Here is a 19,615-nt window from a genome sequence, read left to right on the forward strand (position 1 = left end):
TGCAAGCCTATCTTGGCTGTCCTTTCTTTTTAAATTATGTTTTATTGATTATGCTATTAGAGTTGTCCCAATCCCCCCCCCCCCCCAGGCCATCCCCACACCACTGTTCATGTCTATGGGTCATGCATATAAATTCTTTGGCTACACTATTTCCTCAACTGTACTTTACATCCCCATGGCTATTCTGTAACTACCTATTTGTACTTCTTAATCTCCTCACTTCTTTACCCATTCCCATAGAACCCCCTCCCATCTGGCAACCGTAAGAGCACTCTCTGTGTCCATGATTCTGTCTCTGTTCTTCTTTTATTAGTTTGTTTTTTAGATTCAATTGTTGATAGATACATATTTATTGCCATTTTATTTTTTCATAGTTTTGATCCTTTTCTTTTAAAAAATCCCTTTAACATCTCATATAATAATGGTTTGGTGCTGATGAGCTATTTTAGCTTTTTCTTGTCTGGGAAGCTCTTTATCTGCCCTTTGATTCTAAATGATAGCTTTGCTGGGTAGAGCAATCTTGGCCATAGGGCCCTGCTTTTCTCAACTTTGAATATTTCTTGCCAATCCCTCCTAGCCTGCAAAGTTTCTTTTGAGAAAGCAGCTGACAGCCTTATGGGAACTCCCCTGTAGGTAACCACTTTTCTCTTGCTGTTTTTAAGGTTCTCTCTTTATCTTTAACCTTTGGCATTTTAATTATGATGTATCTTGCTGTGGTCCTCTTTACATCTGTCTTATTTGGGATCCTCTGTGCTTCCTGGACTTGTGTGTCTATTGCCTTCACCAAATTAGGGACATTTTCTTAATTATTTTTTTATTTCTTATTGTTCTCATCAGTTGTTTTTTGCTTCCTTATGTTCCAAATCATTGATTTGATTCTCGGCTTCATCCACTCTCCTGTTGTTTCCCTGTCAATTGTTCTTTATTTCAATTAGTGCATCCTTCATTTCTAACTATATCTTTTTTATGCAGTTGAGGTCCTCACTAGGTTCCTTGAGCATCCTTATAACTAGTGTTTTGAGCTCTGCATCTGATAGATTGCTTATCTCCATTTTGTTTAGTTCTTTTCCTGGAGTTTTAATTTGTTCTTTGATTTGGGCCATGTTTCTTTGTTTCATTTTGGCAGCCTCCCTGTGTTTGTTTCTATGTATTGGGTAGAGCTGCTTTGACTCTGTGTCTTGGTAGTGTGGCCTAATGTAGTAGGTGTCCTGTAGGGTCCAGTGGCACAGCCTCCCCTATCACCCAAGCTGGGTACTTGAGGTGTGCCCTTCATGTGAGCTGAGTACACCCTTCTCTTGTAGTTAGGCTATGATTGTTGTTGTCAGGTCAATGGGAGGGATTTGTCCAGGCCAGTCAGCTGCTGTGGCTATGTCAGGTTAGTGGCTATGACCACTGACCACCAACTTCTGCCCCCCATGGAGGATTAGTTGAGCAGGGGAAGGGTGGAGGTGGTCTGATGTGGTCTATAGATGTCCACGGTGTGTGCAGGCTCTGGGGTTTCCTGGGTAGTGCAGGCCAAGGTCAGTCCCCAACCATGCTCTGCCTGGGGCCCCCTTCCTGAGCTATAAAGCAATCTGAGATGGCTGCTACTTGTGCTGGGCTTGGAGATTCCCAGGTGAAGCCAAGCTGTGAATCTAGACTGGCTGCTGCTAGTGCTGGGCCTGGGGCCACTTAGCAAGAGGTACTGGGACTGATAGGATTTAAGAAATTGTGAAGCATGAGCCAAGACCAGCCATTTACATGGAAAAGTCTCTGTTAGTTTGGGTGGGCCTGTAAGTTGGGTGAGCTGGAATCTCGGGGTATCTCCAGGGAGGGGCAAATAGTGTTAGCCAGCATGATGGAGTCTCGGACTTGGCCCCAGCCTGCTGGCTCTGTGGCTCTGTGGGGAAAGGATTCAGAAAAAGGACAATGGCCTATGCACACCTTTCTGTCTGGGAGAAAACTGTCCTCCAGCTCCCACCTTGATGCTGGCACTTCAGGTCTTCCCTATATGCTTCTGGTGCCTTTCAAGCTGTGACCCTGGTGCTAGAGCTCTGAGAGAATGAATCTGAGTAAGTCCATGTATAGATTCTTTAAGAGGAACTGCTTGGAACTCCAGAAGTTTCTTTCACTGACTCAATTCCCACTGGTGCTGTCACCCAGAAGTTACGGGGACTTATCTTCCTGGCACTGGAACCCTGGGCTGGGGGACCTGGTGTGGGGCTGGGACTCATCAGTCCTGAGATGCCCCCCCAAATTTTTGCCCACCATACATGCATGTGGGACCAGCCCGTTCAATGTCTCTGTCACTCCTACCAGTCTGAATGGATGTGGTTTAATTCTGTAGTTGTCAGACTCCCATTCACCTTGATTTCTGAGAGTTCTGAGTGATGGTTGTGGTATACTTCAGTTGTAATTTTGATGTGGTTGTGTGAGGAGGTGAGCTGTGTTTACCTATGCCACCATCTTGACCAGAAGTCCTCCTGTCCTGGCTGTTCTAAACAAATCTGGGTAAATATGTCTTTGGGTCCATTTAGTTCTGACAACAGTAGGGTTCAAAGTGAGTGTCCTAAGGTCAAGGGAAACTCTGCGGACAGAGTGGGGAAGCTCCCCAGGGCACGACCCTTCCACACTCCTGGAGCCCTGGAGTGTCCTCGGGCTCATGTGAGGCACAGCCCCGCTGGGTCCTTGGGAGTTCTCTGCTCCTCGCTGGCCTTTAGATTCTCTCCTGCAACCCTCAAGGTCCTTCCCAAAGCACCAAGGACTGGGCCCTACTCTGCTCTCCCCTAAGACAATGTGGAGGTCACCACCTTCACCACCTCCAGCCAGTCCAGGCTCTTGGCTCAGCTCCAGCTCCCCTCCCTCCCCTGCAAGGCTTTCCTCAGCCCAAGTGCACTACCCTGGCCCTAGCACCTGTGGTGGCAGCTACACCACCAGGACATGACAGGTGTGAGAGCCAGGGCCTCTCACACCAGTTGTGAGAGTCCAGGTCACCAGAGCTGGCTCACAGCTCTCCTCCAAGACTATCTTGCCCACCTCTGCCCCTTTCTGTTCTGTTCAATATGCCTGTAGTTAGCATCTGAGACAATTTGGGTTAACTCATCTGTTGGCGTGGGTCTCCCAGGCACAGGTGTGTACCTGGCATGAATCAGGGATTTTTTTTTTGTGGGGGGGGGGAGTGCACTGGAGGATAGTGGTTGTCTCTACTGTACAAAGGGGAAGTCACAGGCAAGGGCATAGCCTTCAAGGCCCCCAAAGGACTACTTAGAGGTCACTAAAGCCCCAAACATGTACCTCCCGAACCCTGTGTGTCCCCAGCCCTGGCCACCGCAGGAGAATGAACACTCCCCCACATCAGATGTGCACCTCCCTGCTAGGGAGACAGAAAGGGCTGGAACTGGTTGTCCACCCACCCTGGACACAGGCATCTAGGCCTCGGCTACAGGCTGTGATGACAGGGACCAAATGCTCTCTTCCCAGTTCCCTCCAGTAAGCCCAACCCTGTTAAATCACGGACTGGGGTGCTTTCCCATGTCTCAGGAATGGAGCCCAAAGCACCCGAGAGCCCCCATGCCCCAGGAGGGGGACATCCAGGAACAGTGTGGATGTTGGGGTGGGAGATGGAGAGAACATGCCAGAAGGAGGGAGGTGGCCTGGGGGACGATGGACCGGACCGACATTGGAACCCATTTCCTTGGTATATCTCTAGTACTCTTCCCTTTTCTGAAAACTCACCGAGTGCTCTTAGAAACCCACAGATGTAAGAACCCAAACCAAGTGATAGAAAGAGTTACGCCACCGGGCCACTCCCCAGGGTGGCTCCTCATGTCTCTCTGTCCCCAGGGCTCCCGGCTCCATTCCTCCTGTGGCTGATTTTTCACCCTGGTACAGCCACTCCCGGGGACTCCCCGCCTCTCCACCCTCTGCCACCACAAGGAGAAGTGGGCCAAGCCCGGAGCAGCCCAACTTCAGGCTGAGTTTTGTCATTTCTGAGGCAGACACTTTCATGAGAGGCCCAAGCACTCCTGGGGGCTGGGGGCTGAGCACTTGCTCAAGGAGCACCCACCCCCAGGCGTGCTGCCAGAGCACTGAGTGAGGAAGACAGTAACTGGAGCGTGGGTGGGGCGGGGTGGGGGGCGGCGAGAAGGGACAGGGGAGGAGGAGGAGGAGGAAGAGGAGGAGGAGGAGGAGAAGAAAGCAATCTGTGCTGAAGTGCAGGATTGTCTACAAATCGGAGGGCAATGCCCGTGGCGGTGTAAGGGAAGGTAAAGGCAGGCTGAGCAAAGACCCCGTTTCCTGTATTTGGGTTCCCAGCAGCATTCTGACCCTTGGGGCGGGCTGCTTTATTCACTGTAACTACTGAGTGTGCCTTCTGTCTTCTCTTTCTCTTAACGTAACCTGCTGTCAACCTGAGGGACAACAACTGGCATCCATACCTCTACTCCAGGGACTCCTGGGCAGGGGGACAGCAGGCAGGGCTGGGCTGATGGGCCCGTAGCCACTAATCACCCAGCATTTACTGGGCACCCACCAGTGGCCAGACACTAAGCTACAAAAGCAGATGATACAACTCTGACCTTGAGCCTCTCCAGGCGGAGATGGGAGAGACAGACCTACAAACGGATCAAATTTGACCCCAGCCAGGGCAACGCAGGGAATCTGAAGTAGCAACGCATTTCTGACAGCACAGAGGACCGAAGAGCTAGCTCTGCCCAGGTGTCAGCGAGGTAATGTATGTGAGCTGAACCCTGGAGGGTAAGCAAAGTAGTGAAGGGAACGGCATCCCTGACATGGGCGAGAGCAGGAACAAGGGCGCCGAGCTGTGCAAAGACTCGGTGTGCAGGGAGAGGTGAAGAGACCACGGAGGCAAGAGAGGAGCAGGCCTAGGCACAGGGTTAGGAGACAGAGGACAGGCGGGTTGGGCCTGCAACTCGGGAGCCTGAGCTGGTCCCAGAGACAATCGATATGGCAGGAAGGAGAGTAAGTGTGAGGTTTTTAAGAAGTCAAAGATGGCCCTGGCCAGGCAGCTCGGTTGGTTGGAGCATTGTCCCCATGTGCCAAGGCTGCAGGGGTGATCCCCAGCAGGGCACATATACGAATCAACCAGTGAATGCATGAATGGCTGGAGTAGCAAGTTGATGTGTTTCTCTCTCAAATCAGTACAATTAAAATTTTTTTAAAAAGTCGAAGATAAGGAGTTTTGCACTGAGGGGGTATGGGAGTCGACCTAAGTAAGAAACAATCTGTATTGCAAGCAAGGGCCCGGATGAAGGCAGTGGGGAGAGTGGGAAGGGGCCGACAAGGAGCACGGGCTGGGTGAAGGGGAGAGGTGACTGTGGGCAGCGGTGGAGGGGGACCCACTGAGGATACAGGTAGTGGAGCAGGCCGGGCGGGGCAGCTGAAGAGTGAAGACAAGCTGGAGGGGCTCACAGGGCCCCGGGGAAGCCTGTTCAGCAGCACACTCGGGGCTGCCGGAACGGTTTCAGAGTCTTCCTCTTACTATCGATAATCCAGAGTACAGTTTATGGGAATGGATGGGATCGCCTGGGCAAAGAATGAAGATGACTACGAATTATGCTTCGAAAAAATCCCCACGAGTAAGAGGCACACAGAGGAAGACCCAGAGGATGCCAAGAAGAAACCTTTAGTGGGAAGAAAACCAGGAATGTAAATAGCAGGAAGAGCATAAAAGGAAGTCAAGGTAATCTCTTTGCCCAAGTGTGGAGACTGCCCATTAAAAAGAACAGACTAGAGGCACCTTTTATGAAGGTAAAAGCCAAACATAAAATACCCAGACAGGCTGCAAAGTGCCTCGTACAAGAATATGACATTTTAAAAACTCCTAATTGCATGCTGAGGAAAGCTGCTCTGAAAACCATGGCGTGTGTCTGACGCTGTCTGGTCAAGCACCTCGGACTGAGACCCTGGATCAACAACGCATCGTCTGGTACTACCTACAAGCTTCGCAAGAAGCGATGGACTGTCGTTTGCATAAAGTTTAATAATATGCAAAACATGTTCTACATTGGTTATAGATTCATAGATATGTATTAATTGCATAAAATCATGCATTGGGATGACAAACACCAAGTTAAAGAGAGTGCTTGCCTCTGAAATGGAGGAACATGGGAAGGGGGTCCACAGGGGATTACCACTATCTCTGAAATGAATCTTTGTAAAAAAAAATCTGAAAAACTAGCGATGAGCAGTATCCGAATGTTACTTAGAGTTTCTCTGGGGAGAACTAAGGGGCCAGTGTCATAAACAAAGAAAGTAATATGACGACAACAGCTTCAGATGCTCAAGAAAGCTCAAGTGCAATGACTAAAAATAACATTGGATTTGGCCAGCAGGAGGTCACCGGTGCCTGTATCCACAGCAATTTCAGTGAGCAGCTGGGAGTAGGGGAGGAATGGGAGCCACAAAGTACTCTGTAGGTTGAGAAATTAACGAGATTTGAAGCAATGGAGACAACGCTTCCCTCTTCCAACAAATGTGCCAGCAGAGGGAGGCAAGGCAATGGCATCAGGTGACGCTAAGCAGAAGACAGACCCGGGGGGGTCTGACTGCTCTGCTGTTTTGTTGATGGGATAGAGAAGTTTAAATGCAGTGGTGGAAGGGAGACAAGATGACAATGAGGGGCGAGGGGAGAATATGATGACAGAACAATAGTAAATACTCTGTCCCAGTCCCTGTTCTAAGCCACTTTACAATTTATTTAGTCCTATGAGGTAGACACTACCATCCCATCCTACAGATGAAAAAACCGAGGCTCGTAGAGGTAGGGTAACTTGCACGAGGTGACACAGCCAGTAAATGGCAGTCTGGTCCGAGTCAGGACATTCTCCTGCAAGGCCCTACAGGAGATCAAGGAGGAATCGATTCAGCACATGGGTGCCAGGAGCACCTCCTTGGGTGGCTGGAAAGGCACTATTACATGCAGCCAGCCTTGGGACGGAGGGGGAGACAGGTAAAGGGATGCTTAGAAGGCTGGGCTCTCAGCAGGGGGGGGCTTAGGGATGACAAAGGACTGGGATGGCCGGTTCTGAGCACAAGAAAACAGGTGCCTGAAGAACATATACAAGGGCCACTAAGCAAGCAGTCCAGGTACCTGGTGAGTCAGGCACCCACAGCGCTGGGGTAGCAACAGTCCCTGCAGGAGGTATGGGTTCCTCCAGCGACCCCCTGCAGTTCGGGAGCAAGATCAGAACAAAGGGAAGGGAAGGCTGATGCAGAGCAAACCTCCTGAGCAAGTCTGATCCTAAACCCCCAGTCTCGGCCATGGAACTTAACACTGATACACCTTGGGAGGCAGGGCATAGGGCACTCCGAGCTCTACAGATCGGCCTCCAGAAAGAAGGAAATCTGAGTCAGGATAGAAAGTCTTAATAGAAAGACACCAAGAAGCACGGGCACCTTAGGGATTTCATGGAGGTGGGGCTTCTGTGTTCTACCTCTGCTTCCACAAATCCTTCCCTGACCACCAGGCCAGCCCTACTGAGCCCTCCATCCTGGACTCAGCCAGGTACCCACACAACCTCAGGTACAACCTTCTCTGTTCCCCAGTAACCTCACATGGGTATGTCTTGCTTCTCCAGCGAATCTCTTGAAAGGAACTTGGACTGACTCTCTCTCCATCTCTCACAAATGCCAGCAAATGACAGTCACAAACACAGGCTGGAGGAGGCCCAAGTGAGCCTGCAATGGTCCCAGCACAGCAACCGAGGCAGAGTCCACACTGCAGTCAGACAGGTCGGAACCAACAAAATACGCAGTGGAGCATGACGTCTACCAGGCGGGCTTCGGCACCCAGGGCCGGGGAAAGAGAGGGAGACTGCCAGGCATTTGGAGTGGGCTCCCCTAACCTTTTGAGTCAACGCAGACATTATTTCTGACTTTCAGGCCAGAGGAGGACAGTGTGAGAAGGGGGTGCTGGGCCTCCATCTGTGGGGTGTGCAGGCCCTCTGCCTGCTTCATCTGCGCAGGAGTCCTCCCCTTGTACAGGCACCCCCCCCCGTCCCCCCCTCCCCCCCCGCCGCTCAGCTCACCACCCGGGTGGCCCGCATTCCCCCACCACTGGCACTGGGTGGAGGAGCAGTGACAGGTGGTTGGTGGGCAACAGCTGCCTGCTGCTCCTCACACCTCCAGGCTTGGGGGACACAGGGGCACAGGCCACCTGTAGCAGTGACCTGGCCTCACAAACCTCTACTTGGCTTATCAGACAGTGGAAGAAAACGCAAGTCCTGGGGGAAGCTATGTGGGGGGATGCAGCACCTGGGACCAGGGGCCCCTGACGCCGAGGGCTGTGGGGGAGGGGAGAGTGCACCCAGCCTGACAGCTGAGCCCCTGTCCTGCCAAAGGACAGCATAAAACGAGGCATAACTTCCAGAAATTTATTGGAAATACGACACAAGTTGATTAGTAGATGGCATCTACTTACAGACAGATGGTCACACTGTAATATTCTCTGACTGAACTATTCTGGGGAGACACTCACGACCACTGAGGCGTGGTCTAGGTCCCTGTACTCTGGCAGGGGTAAGCGGAGATTGGGGGAGAGCTATGGGGGGGCGCAGATAACTGAGGTGCAGCTTTCCTGAGGGGCATGGTGAGCTGGGGTTGCTAAATGGGTGAATTCCCCCAAAGGAAAACAGGGATGACTGTCAGGGGTAAAGATTTCCTCCCTCCCTCCCCAAAGCACTTTTCTCTCCAGGTAGAAAGACAAAGAACCTGCAAACACCCAGTGGGCAGCTCCTCCGCCTCCTTTCACTGGGAGCTTAGGACAGCATGGGGCATGAACACCAGGCTCGGACGTGACACAGAAGAGACCAAGGCCCCACGCGTCCTCGCCTGCTTACCCCCGACCCGCTCCTCGCCCTCCCCCACTCTGCTGAGTGGTGGCGAGCTGACCGCTGCGGGTTATCTGTCCCAGGCCCCTAGGTCAGCTGGCTCCCAGCTGGGTGTAGCTAACAAGAGGCACCTGCAGATATCTGGAAGGCACAAGCTAGGGAGAAGCCAGGCCATTTCTCCCTGACTCTGCCTGGGGTCCATGACTTGTGGCCACAGCTCCCATCAGACAGGCCCTCTGTGGCCTCAGCTTCCTCCCAGTGTCCCCGCACCCCAGGCTGTAGTAACACGGCCTCCCCCCTGTGTCCCACCAGCCTTCCAACTCATTTCTGGGTCGCTCCTCGCTCCCGTTTGGCCTCAGCTTCTCCTGTGTCTGTGCTAAACAATGACCTGGATTCAAATCCCCTTGTTTTAAGTACTTAGAGTGGCCTCTGTCTTTCTGGTGGGACGCTGCCACAGGACCTGGGCCTGGGCAAGGTGGACTTGTGAGAGGCCTGCTGAGATACCCGCCTGGTGCCGTCCTCTTTGGCGCCCCTCTAGGAAATCGGGGGCGGGGGGGGTTATGGAGAAGGAGAGGAAGGATGACTTGCAGAGCCTGTGGGATGTCACCCAAGGGAGCAGAGATCAGGTTCAGCACAGCACCCACTGTGCATGTCTGCTATGGGTCCTGCAGACACTCTGTATGTCCACCCCACAAGCTCACTGCACTATAGGGATGTCCCACCAACACACTCAGTGGTGACACCGTGGCCCCAGAAAGTGGGTGGCTAGGAAACCCTCCCAGCACCAAGTGCCAGCACGGCGGCGGCCAACGCTGGCGGCTACCTGGCGCCCACCCCCCTCAGTTCCTGGAGGGCTCACTCAGGAGGCCGAGGGGCTTCCCAGAGGTGAAGTGAGAGTGTGAGTCTTAGTCAGCATCCTCTTCGTAGGAGGGTGGGGCTGCAGAGCCAGCAGCTCCTGCTACCAGGCGGAGGAAGAGCTTCCTTGGTACACATGGCTCAGAACTAGCTGCGTATGTCCCAAAGCTAAAGGTGACCTGGATCTGGGGTGGGCCTCCCTGCTCGTCCTTCTGACCTGGCCCAGCCCCTGCCTCCAGATCTCCTGGGCCTGCTGAGGAGGGCCTCTCCAACAGGCAGAGGGATGAAGCTGGCGGCAGCCACGGGCAGCTCACTGTTTCTCGAACAACAGTCATATTTCACGTGGGTTAAGGGAGGAAAGCGAAAGGGCAAGGGACAGTGCATCGTCCGTATGTGACAACCAACCCAGGGCAAGGATGCAGAGAGCTCTCTTTCCAGAACACACCATGTGGCGCGTCATGAGGAGAGCCAGCTGCCCACTCTGCCTGGCTCTTTTCCAAAGGGGCTTCTCTTGAAGAGCCCTGAGGACAATGCCTGCCACCTCCACATAGCTCACTGAGCGCCTCTGACACAGGCCCACCCTCGGGGTCCCAAGCCAAGACCCGGAATAGCTCCAAGAATTGGCAGTGGTAAGAATGTCCCCAGGTCACCCCCGCAAAAGCCTGAGATAAGAACCAACTCCTCCTCAGAAGAGAAGCCACCGTGACTGCAAAGCCAGAAAAGGAAAAGGCGGCTCAGGCTCCAAGCATTGTCGTCAGCACGCGCACATCACTTGCTCTTTGCTGAGCTGAACCCAGCTCTGAGGATCCGGATGTTGAGAGTGCCGTTGTCATTTTAGTGATACCCCACTCTCCTGGGGACTGCGAGGAGAGGGGGTCAATACTCCATGGTAGCCACTCTATCCTGTACCCACCTGGCTGTTTGGGGTACCTACTATCAGCCATTCAGCTGCCTCCCAGCTGCAGACCCCAGGGGCAGCTGGGAGGCCACTCTCCAGTTGTCTGTCATGGCGCTGTGACTCGGTGCCCTGCAGCCTGTCCCTGCAAACGGAGGGCTGGGGAGTAGCCAGACTCACACCTGCTCAGGGTTGCCAATGGGGCACTCAGTGCCCGTCCTGCAGCTGCGTGCAGAGAGCCGCAGAGCAGCAGCCTGTGACACCATGAAGGGCTGGAGCTGAGAGCAGACAGGAAGAGCCCAAGCCAGGAGAAACTGGGGTGCAGACAGCTGTCCCGGGGCCTGGGCACATGTGCTCACAGGAACGTTTGGGCTGGGCGTGTGGGGGCTCACGGTGGCCCATTCCCAGACTCACCTGCAAACACAGCTCTCTACTTCACCTTCCTTGGCCGCACAGATTCCATCTGCTTAAAACAAACCCGGTGGTCTGTCACTTGCTGCAGGACCAGCCTGGCCGGTCCGGCTGTAAGGGAACAGGACAGTGCCCAGGTGGTTTGTCACAGTGATACACATGCCAGCTCAGTTCCAACACCTGCTCCAGAGAGAGCTGTCTGGGACCAGGCAGAACCGAGCAGACACCAACTCTCTTCAAGGACAAAATACAGACGATAGGAAGAGCTCACAGGCTTAGCAAAGACGGCTTTCTTATCTTTTTCAGAACCTCAGGTAATTCTGGACCTTGGAGGGGTAGGGAAGGTGGGCTGAATATACAATGCAGGGAGTAAAGAAGGACATTTTCCCATTTAAAAAAAATAACTATGAAGCCTAATGAGGAAAAGTCAGTGACAGTAACAGCAAGGAGAGGGGCAACACTGTGAACGGCATAAACTCTGGCACATGTGTTAAGAAAAACCCATTCAGAAAGAGGCCACGCCCCTCCTGTACACAGTCACACAGCTTACGACAGAGCTGAGCTGGCGCATGCAGGGCAGCAGGGGCTCTGAGCTCTCAGCCGCCCCGCTGCCCCAGGAGCCGCTGTGCCCGGGGTGCAGGTGCGGAGCAGGGAGGAGACCAGTGGCTCCCTCCTCCCCTTCATTCGCAGGCAGGTCTGGCTGGGGCAGCGAGGTCTCTGAGAGCAAAGCGAGGTGACACTGATTCACACATGGAGACTCGGCTTTTGGGACGTGCACTCCTACAGCTTCTTCCCCTGCCCCACCGAGTCTCCAGGGGCTGCACGGGGAGGGCTCCCGCTGAAATGGACTGGGAATGGGGCTGCCTCCTTCCCAGGCACGGCCGTGAACGTCAGCAGGACGGTGTAGCAAGTCTTGCATTACAGGATGAAACAGGGATAGCTCAGTCCGACACGCAGCATGTGAGTTCTGGAAAAGGAAAGAAAAGGGGTCAAAGTTAAACGAGGCCTGAAGGTGGAGGCCAAGTGAGAGGAGGGATGGGACCAGCCCTCCCACCAACATCACGACCTCCGAGGAAAGAAGGTTGGGCAGGAACTCAACGGCTCGAGGTGTGGGTTAAGTCTGGACCAAAGGAAACTTTCATTGAGGCCAAGAACATACGGGAATAACAGTGAAGTGCCTTAAAGCGGGGTTGTGGACGGGCGGAGTCAGTCATCACTGGCAAGTGCCTATGTGCTCGCCGGACTGAAGCCACAGCACTCTGCAACCGAGATGACGATAATTAATCATAGTGATGTGGGCACTCAGATGCTGGGGCATGATTCTCTGTAGGAGGGGAATGAACCTCAGACACCCACGGCACCACAGTGTCCCTCACCCTCGCCTTCTCCACTTCCCCCGAAGACCTTAACTCTCCTGTCCCAGAGCTGGGCGCCAACAGCCTCTCGGAAGAAATGAGTAAATGGAAAGTGGAAGTGGCTGAAAACCATACCATCACCGTCTGGTATTATCAGTGGGTTGCGAAACCTTCGGTTTGGTTAGTAGGAAAGTGTCTGGGAGGGACACGGGGGTTGTTTGCTGAGATGGGCTCGGGTGATCCCGCCAAGCTAGCCCTCAGATACTCTCCTATCACACACGCTGCCTGCCACCAGGAGAGGACACGGGGGCGCCCTCCTTCACAGCCTCCCGCCATCCTGAGGAAGGTTGGCAGGGTGGAGCAGAACTGTGCCTTCACTTCATGAGCCTTTCTGGAACAGGGGAGATATGGGTACGCAGCCTGGTAACTGGTGGGGCTCAGCAAGTACGTGTTCAAGAAAAACGCAGATACTTCCATTTGGGCCTTAGGCTAACTTTTGCTGTACTGATCCTCCTGTAGATTGGGTAACGGACTTACTTAACTTTGCACCAGAACCTTATCTGGGTGAGAAAGGTCAGGAACTTGCTCAAAGTCACACAGTGAGTAAACTGAGGAGTCGGGATTTGAACCCAGATCTTTTTGAGTCAGGCCAAGTTTTTCCTACTACACCAAACTGACCATTCTCCATCTAGCACACTGTCCTCCTCAGGGTTTAAATTAAGGGTTATATATGTGTCACTATGTCTCAGAAGCCTCACTCCTCTCTTTTTGTTTGGGGGGGTTGGCTGGGGGGAAAGAGGTAGACTTCTGTCATTCATTCATTTGTCCAAACCCCAGTGGAATTAAGCCGACTGCCAGAAGAGCCACTTGTAGTAGTTCCCCAAGTGTCCGGCCTGCCACAGTAAATGGTGCTTTCATCTGTTTCCACTAAGCTCACCTGCTCCAGTTCGGAAAGCAGTGCCCTCACCAGAGAAGCTATGTCTCTGGCACCCAGGTTCACACCTGCCTTCTCTACAGTGGCCAGGGCTTTACGCTGAGATATGTCAGCTCTCTGCGTTCCAGGCTGAAGAACCCCGGTGCTCAGCACTTGCCCTTATACAGCTATCCCTACACTCCCTGCACCGCTTGCTGCGCAGTTCCCCCACCGCACTGCACTTCTTGAAGCAAGAATGAGAGCCACACGCAGGGACCCAGGCCCTGAGCCCCCAGAATGGAAGCACTGGCTGAGGCCCCAGGAAAAACTCTACACAGATTCTCCAGTCTCGCTCCTAGATGATGAACTACAAATCATTTCCTGTTTTGTTGATCAATTCTCAGATGCATTAATCTACATTTGCTGCTTTTGTCTATATTAACCCTGATTCATGAGCACTCACTTTGCTTCTTACAAAATTGTCCCCATGGGTTTGACTACTCACAAGTACTTGGAGCCCGTGGACTTGAAGATTCTGCACTCTAACCCACCAGCGCAACGAAAGCAGCCCTCTTCGGGGCTTCCAGCTGCTGCCTTCTCAGCTAATTCCCCTCCCTTCTGATGCCCACAGGAGAAACCACCAGCAGATTTTGGAGGGTGGAAAACAGATAAATGAGTGATAGCAGACCAGACAAGAAGGCCAGGCCAAAGCCAGCAGAGTGGAAAGCCGAGAACCTACTTTGTCCAAAAAATGCTCAAAGGCTCAGGAACAGACACCAGGTAACTCTGGAAGTGGGCAAGGGAAACTGAGGCAGAGGAGGTTACGTGAAGGCTGTCTGAGAAGCGGCTAGACCCCTAGAAGCTCTCCCGACTGCATATCCCCAGGCAACTGCCGACCTGCCACAGGTTTGGATGTTTATTCTCTGAAGAGGACTGAGCAGAAGTCCTCAAGTCCAGGGGACACCGGAAAGCCAAGCGCAGTTGAGGGCAGGTGACCAATTCCCAAACTGAGGGGTCGCAAGAGCAGATGTACCGGACTGTGAGAGACCTCCCGCCTTCTCCCCGCTGAGCTCCCAGGATGTAGACAGCCAAACCTTCACCCTCTGGGGAAGAGGTGGTGCAGTGGTCTGAATGTGTGTGTGTGTGTGTGTGTGTGTGTGTGTGTGTCCCGCTAGATTCGCATGCTGACGTCCTAACACCCATGTGATGAATATCAGGATGTGGGGCCTTTGGGAGGAGCGCAGGTGATGAGGGCAGAGCCCTCATGAATGCGATGCTCACTCTTGTAAAAGAGGCCTCAGAGAGGTCACAGCAAGAAGTCAGCGGTCTGTGACCTGGAAGAGGGTCTTCACGGGAACCCAGCCGTGCTGGCACCCGGATCTTGGACTTCGCAGTCTCTAGAACTGTGAGAAATAAATTTCTGTTGTTTATAAGCTACCCAGTCTATGGTAATTTTGTGCTGCAGCAGCCTAACCGGACCGAAATAGATGGGAAGAATCTTTGCTGGGGAATTGAAGCAGCCCAGGTGGAAAGACCTAAAAATCCTGGCGCTTGTGTGTCCCGTAAACAGCCCGTCGATCACCACACCATGAAGTGCTCTACAGGCTCCACCCACAAGCACGAGCACAGACCTTTCAACCTGACGTTAGTCTACTCCAGAGTACTATCACACAACAGGAAGTCCCCAGAAAACACCCTCTAATACACATGTTAGCAACCAAAGCAAAGGACAAGAGAAAGAAATTGGACAAAACAGACTCTTCATGGAGAAGAAAACTTAAAAAACAAAAAGCACTATCACTAATACCCTCAGAGAAGTAAGAAAAGGTAAGTATCCATGAAACACAAACAGGAGGCCATTAAAAATTTTTTTTTGAGAGAAGCAAGTTGGAGCCCATAAAAGAACGGAGGAGTTCTGCTTCCTGTAATGGTGGGGTAATTTATATTGAACTAACTCTGTAGTCAATAATGGTGATAAACTCTGGATGAGATATAAAAAAACAACTGTTTGAAGGTACTATTTGGAGAGCAACCAAAATCAGGCAAAAACTGAAGCAGATAGGACCCTTGAAAAGAGTGAGACTAGGGGAGATCCGCTCAGCTGGCCTTGCCCTTGTGAGCACTTCCACACGGGACAAGAGGAACACGCTCACGCAGAAAGCTGCGGTCTGGCTGGGATGAGGAACCCTCAGGGAGCAGTCAGAGCTCAGGGCTGCCAGTGCAACTGGAAGTGGAGGGAGGAGATCCTGGAGAGGAGGCACAGAATGGGGAGCCCCGAATCTACATACATGCTGCCCTCAAATCATTGGCGGATTTTTGAACTTGGCATGTACAGGTGAGACTCCAAGGAGCCCAGTGGAAAACGCCTGCTGGAAGGCTGAAATGCCGAGCAGCGGAGACAGAGTTTAGAATTCAGGTTCTTCAGAGTGAGAGGCGGCTGAGCAAACAGTTTGGTTTTTCCATTGATATCTCATGGGACTAAGACAAAAACTCAAATAGACCAGACCTAATAAAGTGTTAAATCAAGCCTCTGCATAATCAAGGTGTTCTGCCAATTAATTGCTCACCAGAACCACACTGGACACTCTGCAGAAGAAAATAACAGAAACCAGCCCTGGCTGGCATAGCTCAGTGAATTGAGCTCGGGCTGCAAACCAAAGCATCGCAGGTTCGATTCCCAGTCAGGGCACATGCCCGGGTTTCAGGCCACGGCCCCCAGCAACTGCACATTGATGTTTCTTTCTCTCTCTCTTTCTCCTTCCCTTCCCTTTCTAAAAATAAATAAATAAAATCTTTAAAAAAAGAAAATAACAGAAACCAGAGTCTCTACACTTTACATCCACCCTGACCAGTACCCATTAAAAATTATTAGACCTGAGAAGCAGAAAAATCCATAACCAAAAGAAAAAACAGTCATTGTTAGATGATTAATGGATGAATCAGATGTTAGAATTAGCAGATATGGACAAACTATTTACTATAAGTATGTTGAAGAACCTGTAAAAATACGGATACAATGGTTGACAAGATGATGTATCTTAGGAGGTATATAAAAGGACTAAATTGAAATCCTAAAACTGAAAAAGTACAAACTCTGAAATGAACAATTTGTTGAATGGGACTAACAGAAGATTCATGCTATAAAAGAATCAGTGAACTTGAAGACAGACCTCTAAAATCTGCTCAAACTGACAAAGGGTACATACTATACGACTCCATTTATAAAAAGTCTAGACAATGTAAACTCCTCTGTGGTGACCAGAAGCAGGTCAGCAGCCACCCGGGATGCAGGTGGGGAGGAAGGAACACACCTTGTAAAGGGGTGCAGGAAAAATCTGAGAAAGATGTATGAGCTTATTATCGTGACTATGGTGGTGGTGTATACATATGTTACACCTATCAACTTGTATATTTTAAAATGCATATAGTTTACTGAATGCCAATTATGCCTCCATAAAGCTATTTTAAAAAGAAACGGTCATGGATAATGGCCCTATAGGGCTCTTAAAAAAATCTGCTAGAACAACATGGGCTGCCTTTAGAGATGCTGTAAGAATCATTCTGTGGTGAGTTTAGTAAATAGAAAAATTCATTAAAAAAAAACTAAAAACAAGAGAAAAAGAAAACTGGTGTAATCATAGCAGCATCGGACAAAATAGACTTCAAGACAAGAAGTATTAACAGAGATAAAGAGGATTATTTCATACTGACAAAAAAGTCAAAAAGACAGCCCAGACCGGTGTGGCTCAGTTGGCTGGGTGTCATGCCGCAAAGCCAAGGGTCCTGCCTGGGTTGTGGGTTCAGTCCCCAGCTGGGGCACTTACGAGAGGCAACCAAAGACGATTCTCTCTCACATCAATGTTTTTCTCCCCTCCTGTCTCTTTCCCTTCCCCTCTCTCTATAAATAAATAAAATCTTTTTAAAAATAGGTGAAAAAGACAAAAATTCTAAATACACATATACTCTATAACAGAACTTCTAAATACATGAAGTAAAATTTGACAAACTAAAGGGAGAAACAGACAAATCTGGCTGGAATATAAAGGTGAGAAAGTCTCCCAGAAAGCAGAGTAAAAAGACACAGAGAAAGGAAACTGGAGAGAAATGAGAAGAAAACCGGACGAGCAGTGCAGGAGTCCAACATCTGTCTCGACTACTTTTCTGCTGACTCTTCGGGCTCCAACGCCCTCCCTGTGCTTGGCCCTGCTTCCCAGCCCCCCGACCGCCCGGAGGGCTGCTGCGGGCCCTCCGTGACGCTGCCTTCCGACCTCACGGAAACGGTCTTCTCGGACACCCTCGTTGGGAGACCCGTCTAATGGAGATGCCTCCCAGCTTGCTCCTTGGCTTGACACTCATTATTCTCCATACTTATTAATATGCACGTAGTTGCTAGTAAAAACAAATATTGGGTTGGAGGAGAAAATGCAAAGATTATAACTCAGATGTTTTCTGAGTTTAAAGAGTGCTCAGTCATCTGGAAGGAAAAACAGAAAACAGGGAAATAAAATAACAGCGAGCAAGGCTGGGAACCTCAGAATGAACCCAGTGGGGGACCCAAATCAACTAGACTGTGACAAATCTTTCCATTTCCACCACCCTGGAGACAACGCAGATTCAGAAGACTTCCTCACTCTTCCCTGGGACCCGAAGAGACTGCAGGAGGGATGCCTTCACCGACTGGTTTGGGGGACTGGTCTTCACTTCCCTGGGGTGCCTAATACCGGTGTCCCAGCGGGCGCTCAGACATTTGTGCCTGTTCTTTCAATGAGTGGGTTGAACCTCTTCCAAAGAAGAGTGTTTTTCAGGGACCCAAACCCTTCCCTCTACTGTTTCTTCCTTTTCCTTTCCCAAGCATCTCTTCCTCCCCACCTCAAAAAAAAAAAAAAAAGAAAGAAAGAAAGAAAAAAACAAACAAACTGGGGACCCAAGCCTTCAAGTCAGAGGTTCACTTTCTTTCTCAGAGGTTCACCTTCTACGATACATGCACTGAGAATGGGAGTTCACAGGAGTGTGTTAGTTAAACAAGGTTTCCTGTATTGATGCAGGTAAATAGAGACTTTTCAAGGAGGCCAGAGCTGGCCCTCGCAGCTGAGGGCGCTACAGTAACTACCGCGGATTCTGTCACTCTTCTAAGACCCCCCCCCCCGGCCCCCCACCCACTACTGAGAGAGTCATGGGGATAGGCAGACCTCTCAGAGGCTCCCACACCAGCACTTCCCTCGGGGACAGGAAAGGAGTGTTCTACGGGTGAGACTGCAGTATTAGCACCCCCAGACATCGCCCCAGGGGTGGCTAATCAGACATCCTAGCAGAATATGCCAAAACACCCAGGTGTGGATTCCTCTTGCCTAATGCACTTGGGTCTGCCTTCTGCGACAGTCCCCACCCCACGGCTTCAGGGCAGAGAGAACACCCACCCACTGCCCTCAGGTAAGGCTTCCGCTGTCCTGCGCTCTCTGGACACATTAGGTTCTCTGCTGTGATTGCTTCACATTCAGTAAACCCTGCAGCCATAAGGATCCATTAAAAAAAATACTGAAAAACAAACAACTAAAAACTCCAACGGTTATTTTATGTATTTAACCAGGTTATATAACATTATAGCTCAAGACGAGGAGACCAGAGGTGAGTCCGGGGGTACTTGATGTTCTTCCATAAACAGTGTTTCAGAAGATTCAACAGTATTGTAATCTTCGGAAATGGCCAGCGGAAGCATGCCTAGGAGAGCCATCAGCGGCTCCTGGCAGCCTACTGTTACTGGGATTTGTGAAGACAGCAGATGCGTGCCCTGCGCTCTCTCACTGGTACCAGGGCCCTCACCACCTCCCCGTCCCCAGGGTTGAGACGCAAACAGCTGAAACTTTCGAGTCACTGATTCCAGAGACAAGTCATCAGGAGGACAGTCTTTACGCCCTACCGTTGTTCTTAGAGGCAACCACATTGGATGGCCCCTGTACATGGGAGACTGAGAGAAATAATATTACTCAATGCACAAAACAAATAAGAAAAACAAAACAAAACTAGATTTCCAGTGGACTCACATACCCTGGGGAAATAAACCAGAGGAGAGCAGATTAAAAAGCAGCTTATTGTACAATTCATCAGTTTCCTTGGCTCGGACGCCCTGACTCAGTCCAGCTGCAAATACCTCTCTTCTGAGCCTGTCGCTTCAGCAGTGCTCCTGGGACCAAAGCTGTGTCACCCCAGAAAAGGCTGAAGGGCACCTGCAGTTGACACAGGCCTGCCCTGGTCTATGTCACTACATGGCTCCATCTGTTCTCAAGAGCACCCGCTGATGGAGACGGAGACAGAGTAGGCAGTCTCCTTGTCCCTGTGCAGGGGATGAGAGATGTGCTGA

General features: G+C 51.3%; 1 protein-coding gene across 2 annotated transcripts in view; it reads right to left on the reverse strand.

Annotated features, from left to right (window-relative positions):
• Positions 1–11,264: 11,264 nt before the first annotated feature.
• MTA3 (metastasis associated 1 family member 3) overlaps positions 11,265–19,615 on the reverse strand; it is a 161,751-nt gene continuing 153,400 nt past the window's right edge. For both annotated transcript variants that reach the window (XM_045828495.1, XM_045828494.1), the window contains exon 17: positions 11,265–11,956. In XM_045828495.1, coding sequence (XP_045684451.1) covers positions 11,931–11,956 — 26 coding nt within the window. In that variant the 3' untranslated portion in view covers positions 11,265–11,930. The remainder of the gene's footprint in view (positions 11,957–19,615) is intronic.

Source organism: Phyllostomus hastatus, unplaced genomic scaffold, assembly GCF_019186645.2.
Source record: "Phyllostomus hastatus isolate PE091 unplaced genomic scaffold, TTU_PhHast_1.1 phas_scaffold_78, whole genome shotgun sequence".
Taxonomy (NCBI): Eukaryota; Metazoa; Chordata; class Mammalia; order Chiroptera; family Phyllostomidae; genus Phyllostomus; species Phyllostomus hastatus.